General features: G+C 39.9%; 1 protein-coding gene across 1 annotated transcript in view; it reads left to right on the top strand.

Moving 5' to 3' along the window:
* The window catches only part of HPSE2 (heparanase 2 (inactive)), a 660,133-nt gene that overhangs the window by 488,601 nt on the left and 162,021 nt on the right, over nt 1–9,511 (top strand). The window contains exon 7 of the mRNA XM_032313019.1: nt 8,284–8,377. Coding sequence (XP_032168910.1) covers nt 8,284–8,377 — 94 coding nt within the window. The remainder of the gene's footprint in view (nt 1–8,283; nt 8,378–9,511) is intronic.

The raw sequence follows: 9,511 nt of genomic DNA, 5'->3' as shown, positions 1-9,511 counted from the left end.
TACATACAAGGTTCCTTCCTTCTTCTTTCCTCTTTCCTCTTTCTATGGTCTCCTAGTTAATAATGTACTAACTTAATTATGGTTAAGTTGGTTGTGCTATTCTGCTACAAACAATGACAATTATATGAAAAGAGGCCAGGGAAGGATGAGGTAACTATGTAGGATGCTCCCAATTTACAAACATAGAGTTAAAAAAGTACTGCACATAGATGGTTAGGTTCTGGTAACTTAGATCCTGCCATTCTTACTACTGATGGCCCACAGTTAATTGGCCATGAAGCTAATGACTGAAGCTTTGAGCCCCTCACTTGCCTTGGCTCCTGTGAGTGCTGGGAGATGGTGAGAGTTTTAGGATGTTCTAGGTAGAAAGGGGTAGGGAAGGTTCCTATCAGGAAGCATTGCTTTCTAAGCATTTCTGATAAATCCTGAAAGAGCTCTCAGAAAAAAAAAAAAAAAAAGTGAATCTCTTACTTTCTGGGGGTTTGTTGTGATTTATTTGGTCACTCTAAATGAATATTTACTTTTGCCCCTTATTCTGTACTTTTGACTTCTTTTTCTCAAAGATGGCCCCACAAATTGTTTAAGAACTCAAACACATGAATCTGCTCCTGCCCACACTCCTGCCATTACCTGCTACTATTCTGAAAAGTCCCAGAGGTGCTCTCCTCAGAGCCTCCTCTGGGGGCTGGAGCTGCAGATGGTTTTCCTACACCTCTCCTTTCCTGCTTCCCATAGAGCTCACCTCAAAGCTGCTAGAATCAAGGGCCAGCTGTTTGAGCCTCTGCCAAAACATTGTGTCTCCACATATACTGGATTCATGGGGGAGAGTGACCTGGGCTCCAGGCTCAGAACCCAACATGTGCAAGGAATTAGGAAAGAAAAGGTCAAATAAATGGGGCCCTTAGTGATGAAGTCCCAGAACCTAAGTCAGGTTCGGTGGGGTGAGGTTCGGAGCTGACGACTAAAGAAAGAATTCTTAAGACATCTTTGGTGCAAAATGGTGGTTTATTAAAACACGGGGACAGGACCCGTGGGCAGGAAGAGCTGCTGCCCCGGGTTGTGAGGGTAGGAATGTTATATACCTCGCGGTTGGGGGGAGGTGGTGAAGGGATGGGAGATTTCAACAGAGTTTTCACAGGAGGGCCTACAAGGTGCCGGGGGAGGGGAGGCCTTGCCCTTATGGTTTGATCAATGTCGTCTTTAGGTCAGGCATTAACATCAAGATAGTTGGGAGATTCTTGGTGGGGTATTATGATCCGGCTATCATTTACATTCCCTTCTACTTCAGTGTCCTCCAGTTTATGGTGGGAGGGAGACATTAGGGCTTCAGGAACCGATAGTTATTTGCCTTTGGAAATTTGTGCTATTGATAAGGTAACCTCCCTGTTTAGGTCTCTAGGACATCTGTAGAGCAAGGGAGATTCCTGTTCTGCAGGATTGCGATCCCTGCAAGTTAACTATTTATCGTTTTATGGCGGTCAGGGGTGCCTGAGGAATGCTACACATATGGAGGGGAGTGGGTGAAGAGGGGGTGCAAGGCGCCAGCTTTTGCTCTGTCCTCAGCCAGTCTCCTGCTCCCTCATCATTAGGACAGCAGTTGCGCCCCAGGACCACCCTTTGGCTCATTGTGTGTTAGCTTATGCAGGCACACACACTTTTATTAAATATATTTTTTGAGTACCCATTATATATCTGTGGGATTGCCTTCAACCTTGACCTTCACTTGTACTATTTTTCAATGATAACATTTTTCCAGAGTACAAAACTTTATAATTCCTGAGCCCTTTAGTTAGCTGGGTGACTCCTGTATGGATTTATAGGAACTGGTTTAAGAAAGCTAAAGAAACATCTATATTCTGTAGGATCTTTTTTAAAAGTTTGTAACAGTGTCCATTTCATCTAAGCTTTACCTGCCCAAAGTTGTTCAGAACAGGAGATAAGAAGGTTGACCCATTGCAGAGAAGATCAAGAAAAAGGAAGCCTCAGAAAGAAAACCTAAAGGCAAGTGTGAAGAACAATGTGCTCTGCAGGAGCCACCGTGAGGGCCTTTGGAGGAGGGGCAAATGCAAGGTATAAAGCTTTGGAGAGACTCAGGTCTGCCTCTCCAGAGATTGTGGCTTCAGGGTGTCAGAATAGGTTTTACAGGTCAACAGGGTTGTTCGAATGGTTATCCAAGTTTCTCCCCCTTCAGGGGGGAAGGCCCCAGTTTTATGGAATTACCTGCCCAGCCAGGAGGCTGGGTGTTAGAATTCTGAGCAAACTGCCCCTCCTCCCTGAAAGCAGCAGGCAGCAAAATAGGTCCGGAAATTCCCGAGCATTGGGAAGCCAGCACTAACCCAATTACCTGAAATAAAAGAAGGGGTCAGATAATAAGGGGCAAAGGTTTTTCCTTTTAAAGTAAAGAGCCAGGTAAACAAAACCAGCTGTCGCTGGAGCCAACAAATTCTCCTCATTAAATGTTTTAAGAGGCTAATGGGCCCAAGTAGCTAATTGTAGTACAATCCTGAAGACTGAAGCTCAGGCTCTGCAGAAGGGGGAGTAGGAAGACCAGGGTTAAAACCTGGCAGGCAGAGACAGAAAGGAGATGAGACCTGCCCCTGGCAGAGGATCCCAGATGGTCAAAATGGACTTAAAATAAGAGTAAGATGATTTGACCTGGAGTCTCTAATGTCTCTTGTCAGTATCCTAGTGGGATGGACTTGGGAATCTTAGCTGGTACAGTTTTAAGTTTATATACTAGTGGAATAGGATCTAGAGTGAGTTTTTTAAAAAAATAACTAATTATGGGAAATTTTATGTGCATTTACTACGAAAATCTCTGAGCAGATACACAGCAAAATGTTAACAGTGGGTTTCTCTACGTGTTGAGTTTATTGGTGATTTTTCATTTTCATATTTTAATTTTGTTTACATGCATTTTCTAATTTGTCTGTAAAGAGCACTTATTTCTTTTATAATAAACAAAGGGCACAATTTTAAATTACACTAGCAATAAACATTAAGGAGGGCAAGAGAGTTGGTGAAGGAATTGGTAAAAGGTTTTAGTTACTTTGTATACTCTGCCATGTTTGCCACCTCCCCAGATGTGTGCTTGATATGACCTGCCAATCTGGAGACCAGCAGAGGCAGGAATAATGGTTGCTGGTATTGAGCCAGACAGGCTATTTGTCCACACACAAAGGTTTCAACCCTCATTGCATTTGTAATAGTTCCCAGAAATGTTATTTCTACACAGCCTCTCTTGGCTTTAGCTTTTAGTTGAACAACTTAGCCACTTGTGGTCTGATCCTCACAGATGCTAAAATTTCAAGAGAGTTTGGAGGAAGATTTTGATTTACCTGAAAGTGTCAGTCTAAATGTTCTGCCAGGGTTTATGTGGAAGATGCCAAAGCACCTCCAATTGATGAATTTGCCTTCTCTCTCTCTTCTTTTTTTTTTTTCCCCTCTCAATCCTTACCCTCTTCTCTCATTTATTTGGTCTTCCAACACTTTGTAGCCATTACTAAAGTAATTAACTCTCCAGAGGGATTGATTAATGTCTACAAATCATCTTTATCTTCCTAATGACAAAGACAAAAGAGAGTTGCCCCAAGATTACTGGACAGTCAGCTGCATTCCAGTCCTATTTCCTTTTACCCAATCTTAGTTAAAAATCAGTATCTTCATCATTTTTAATGATTTATTCTTTCTAAATGGTTATGGCAGACTACCCCACCTCCTTCATGTCCAAATCTAAATGATATAATGGGCCCCTTACCACAGGCAGTCACTATCAGAGAACTAAATCTCTGTAGCAGGCAGGAATTTTTCAAATAATGACAGATTACGAACCCTGAATGTTTTCTTTGAAGTGTCACATTTATGAAGGGTAAGTGTAGTAAGCTAATTATCCAAGGGTACACAAGAAAAAGGCTTAGGTATTATCAGATTCACATCTATGGTTAAATTGGCCCCTCTCTTAAAAGTGATACTAAATTCTGGGGGACCAAGGTTCATATTTCCATTGTATGATATTTATGTGGATTCAAGATTGCACATGAAGTTGCTGATATGGGGTATGATATGGGGATTCCTTTGATGTCCAAATGTCAACTTGGCTCAGACTGAGGTTATTAAAAAGAGTGAGGAAAGAAAGGACTCTTAGCTGAGTCAAATGTAGAGGCAATGTCCAGGGCCATATTTGACAAGCATTTTAGAAGGTCTTTGACATCTCTGTTAAGTTCTCTTATCTTCTCGGAGAGGTTGTCTATAGTCATTGCATCATTCATTACTAATAAGCTGAAGACCCATCTCTTTTCCTGTCTCAACTTTTATCTGTACCTCCCTCTCATATCTCCAACTACCTGTTGTATACTTTCTCATTGGTGTTCTCTGTGCCCTTGGTATCTCAAATAGAATCATTCATTTCCTTTGACAAATCTAAAACCTAGTCTGAGTAGCCTACATGTTCTGGGTATCAATGTTCTCCAAGATATCCTTTCTCACAAGCTCTTGGTCATCAGAGATTCCCTTCCTCTTTCTCTTACTCTCTATAGAAGCCTTATTTTATTAGTTTTTCTGTCACAGGCTCTCACTTTTACTTCTTTTCATGACCCAGATCCCTTTTTGCCTGCACTATTGAGGTAAGATAACCTTGTCACACTGGTTTCCTGCCTGAAGCTCTGGAGCTCTCCCCTCCTCCAAACTAATTCATAGTCCACAGAAATAGCCTGAGACCAACTGAGAATGATTGAATCCAGCCTGTTAGGTTAAAAGTGGGGCCAAAAATAGGCTCTAAAAAACTTAAGTCAAAGTTTTTATTGAAATTCCTCCCCCACGTGTCACATGAAGGAGGAATTAGATTATTTCTTGGTCCAAGAAAACAGCCACTGAGCGGACAGTAAGAGGGAGTAAATTTTAGACTCGTTAGAAGAGGTTTCCATGGATTCAAGCTGTAGTACGTGGAATAGTACAAATTCTATATGAGAATGGGTTCTCTGTCCTAGATAATCACTTCTTAGTCATACTGTAGTAAGCTCACATGCTTTAGATCATAATATGGGGCAAAGGTTTTTTGCCATATGGCCATTAAGGTCTTTTCAAATTCTAGAGTTTTGCAATAGGAACACAACTCTTCCCATTTCTCCCTCTGCTTCCCACCTACTGGGAATCCAGTCTATTCTTGCTGCCCCATACTTCCCTCATTCCAAATCTACAGTGAATGAACATGCTTTCCTTCAGACAGATGTTCCTCTGCTCACCTGATCCAATGGCTTTTCAGCCTAGGTTGCTGTCACCATGGGCACTTTAAATAATCTGGATGGTAAATTTGCTTATTAAATATCTTTTACATGCCAGGATCTTTCCCCAGAATTTTTCCTGATTTGACTAGTACATAATACTCTGAATACTATGGGTTTGAGGTTCTTCTTTTAACCAACTTCAAAGAAAGGGAAACCTAGTATCTTATTGGTGGTAGGTGGCAAAACTGAAACTATACCAGGCTTTTCTAACTTCAAGTTCTGAGTACTCGAGAAAAGAGACAAAAGGGAGTGAAGGAACAAAAGGTCTCTCAACTAAGCAGTGTAGGATAGGGGATATTCAGGGGGAATCCTACATATTGAAAAAGTACACCTGACTTTTTATCTCAGTAAGTATTAAACTATATGTGTTGCCAGCAAAATTCATAAATTCTGATGTTTAAAATAGCTACTGGGAGCTAACAAAAAGGAAAGAGGGAACTATAATATATTTGATTAAAACATAAAAGAACACTAATTAGGGTGTATTTGTATCATGTGCCTAGTAGTCATGTAACATAGTAACAAGTATGTTTATCCTTCAGTGTATATTAGATTAGCATTGCATGAATTATTAATTTTAACATTACCATGTTTAGATATACCTATTTCCATGTAGCAAGCTATTTTATCATAATTTTTCAAAAAAAAAATTCAGAAATGCTAATAGTGAAGTACTAAGAGAAAGAGGTTGGAGAGGTGAGTAATGGACATGGACATGGACATGCTCAGCCCTGTGTGTTGCACATACTAAATGTTTATTGGATCTGTATCAGGAATGAAGTAAAAGGTCATGTCATTATTTTGTTTTATTCCCTAATATAAGTAACCACCAAAATTTTCAAAATCATGTACCCTTTGATATATTAATTCTACTTTTAGGATTCTATATTAACACATAATTTAATCAATCAGTACCCTATTGTTTATGAACCCATCTTTATGAGCTGAAAATGCAATTAGAAGACAACAGAGTTGTTGAATGCCTACTATGTGCCCAACACTTAGGTTTATCTGCTTTATTGTCAAGTAATCCTAAGAAGTAGATCTGTTACCTCTTATAAGAATAAAAAAACAGGGGTGCCTGGGTGGCACGGTCGGTTGAGTGTCCAACTCTTGATTTCTGTTCAGGTCATGATCTCAGGCCTGTGAGAAAGAGCCCTGTGTCCGGCTCCATGCTCAACAGACTCTGCTGGAGATTCTCTCTCTTCCTCTCCCTCTGTTGCTGCCCTCCCACCCCGGTCTCTGACTCGCTCTCAAATAAATAAATTAAAAAAAAAAAAGGAGAGAGGCACCTGGCTCAGTTGGTTAAGTGGCCAACTCTTGATTTCAGCTCAAGTTATGATCTCAGAGTTGTGTGATCAAACCCTAAGCTGGCTCCATGCTGGCCTTGGAGCCTGTTTGAGATTCTCTCTCTGCCCCTCCCCATCCTGCTCACCTGCACTCTCTCTTTAAAAATAACAAAATTAAAAAGAATAAGAAAACTGAGGCCCAAAGAGGCCACGTATCTTGTCTAAAGTCGTATAGGTAGTAAATAACTGATCTGGAATTTGAACTCAGGTATCTCTGGGTCCCAAATCTATGTTGTTTCCAATATACCAATAATTTAAACATTTGTTTCTGTGGAAATGTCTGAGGTGGTGAAGGAGGCTAAGGGGAAGGCAGAGTGGGTGGAGCTCATGTCCCACACTCACTACAGCTAAAACTTTTTTAGGGACTCCTGGGTGGCCCAGTCAGTTGGGCTTCTGACTTGATTTCTGTTCAGGTCATTATCTCAGGGTTCTGAGATTAAGCTCTATATGGGGCCCCACACTCAGCTCAGAGTCTCCTTGAGATTCTCTCCCTCTCCCTCTGCCCCTCATGCTACTGCTTTCTCTCTCTCCCTCAACTAAATAAATAAATAAATGAAATTTTAAAGGCTTTTTTTAACCATTCTATTACATCATGTATTGGTATGGGGATTTAACATTAAAAAGAATTTTCACATGGTTCTATCATACATACTGATAGATTGGTAGCTTATTAAAAATGAAATAATCTATCATTATCTATTCCATCAGCTGGGGATAACTGAGTGGACTGGAAAAGGCACTCAGGAGTCATAGGCATTTATTTTAATTCAGTTGATTTAATTCAGAATTTTATAAAGATGGGAGTGGGGAAGTTTGAGATAATAAAGTTCACCTAAACCTGGGCCCGTCTCAGCTTAGTCTTCAGAATAAAGATTCACAAAGAGGGCCTCACAAAACTGGATGGACCTGTTTTGGTCAAAGGTTCACAACATTTTCAGCACAACTTGATGTTACATTACACCTAAGCAACCTAATAAAACCCACACCACCATACCCAGTGAATGCAAAACTTGTTATTTTAAGAGAGTGCGCCTAGATTTAATCTATCTGATTTATTTATTTGTTCATTCATTCATTCATTCATTCATCCATTTCTTTACTCTGGAGGTGGTCAGAGAAGGTTGACTACTAGGTGAGCTAGAGATGAAACCTTTGAGACCCACTCACTACACTACACTAAAAGATTTTTGTGGTTGGGATTTGTTTCCTTATTGAAAGGTGTGGAAACCCATAAAAAGTGTTTGAATATTCTTTCTAAACCTCTCACATACCTTTGTTAGTTTAAGGTGGGGGTAGGGTGGTATGGTATGGGTGTTAAATTACTCTTCCTAGGGGGAAAAGAAGGTAACATTTTCCCCATTACTTAATTTGTATTAGAGATTCCTGTCAGCTCCTACAGAGCAAACAATGCAGTTTTATGTGACAAAGATTGAAAAAAATCACCATATATGCCACAAATGGAGGTAAAAATGAAGAAGATAAAAACTGTATTACTTGTTTGAAAAGCACCCAGGGTCAAAACTTTTTAGGATGTAAAAGTTCAGGTGAACTCTGGGCTGCTTCCTTAGGCGACAGAGACCTCTGGCTAGAGAAGTGTATTTATAGTCTCCTGCTCGAGATTTTACCTGATTCTTACTTTATTTTTATTCCAGTTGCTACATTGATGGCCGGGTGGTCAAGGTGATGGACTTCCTGAAAACTCGCCTGTTAGACACACTCTCTGACCAGATTAGGAAAATTCAGAAAGTGAGTAAATGTCCTCTGGGAAGGAGTGAGTTTGGGGGTAAGGCAGTGTAAAGGTCTCAGGGTCCCAGCTGGACGTCAGCACTGTGGGAACCAGGGTAGAAAATAGTATAGTCCAGAGCTCCCTTTCACAGCTGATGATTGTTGTTTATTGTTTTTTCAAATGGAGAACTGTTTGAATGTGCCATTTCTGGGTTTAAAAGCTTTTCTATTTTAATAACAACTATTTTGTAAGCGTTTGCTTCTAAATTATGAGTTTCTTAAGGGAAGGATAGATTTACTTTATTTTCTTTTTGCAAGGGTTTATATGGGGCTAGTTTATGGAGGGAATGATTATATTTATTCAACAAAATTCTCGTCTGAGGCATCGGCCATGTTTACACTATTCTAAATTGTGTTAAATATCTGAGCCATATATATGCTATTCCTAGATGTTTTAGAATCAGTCAAGTATCATCTTACTTTTGTAGAGATGGGGGGGAATCTATATTATATTAAGCAGTTGCATGTATGTCCCATTAGCAAGACATCTTCGGTCAACAGTTCTCAAACTTGAGTATAATCAAAATCACCAGAGGTTGCTCATAAAGTCTGCCATCTCACCCTGATGTTCTGAGTTAGTATGTCTGGAGTGCTGGATCCCAGACATCTCTATTTTTAATAGTAATCTGTCAAGTGATCCTACCCAATGCAGATACATTTTGAAATATACTGGATTAGTTCATTCTGAATTTTGAAGATCTTATGTCTGTAATTTCCATCTACCTCTACAAAATTATATTACATCTTTTGTTGCCCAGTCAGGTCAGTTTTCCAGGGAATGGGGACCTTTTGCACACTCACCTATCTCTTGAGCAGATTAAACAAATCTTTGTCTACGGCCATAGCACCCTGAACACGCCCGATCTCGTCAGATTAAACAAATCTTTGCAGAAAAATAAGAACAGTTAAATGACCCCCATTAATATGGGATGAATGAATAAATGAATGAACAAATGAATAAATGGATCATGTATCAAATTATCTGTGAAAGAAAATCACATTTGGAGTATAATCATAAAAAAGTACTCTTAACTGATAAAGTGGTGCATTTTTTGGTATCCACACCAGTGTTCTGCTCAGATTACAAAATCCTTT

The sequence above is a fragment of the Mustela erminea genome, chromosome 14 (genome assembly GCF_009829155.1).
Source record: "Mustela erminea isolate mMusErm1 chromosome 14, mMusErm1.Pri, whole genome shotgun sequence".
Lineage (NCBI taxonomy): Eukaryota > Metazoa > Chordata > Mammalia > Carnivora > Mustelidae > Mustela > Mustela erminea.
Note: the sequence above shows the minus strand (reverse complement) of the source record. Positions and strands in the feature narration are given on the sequence as shown.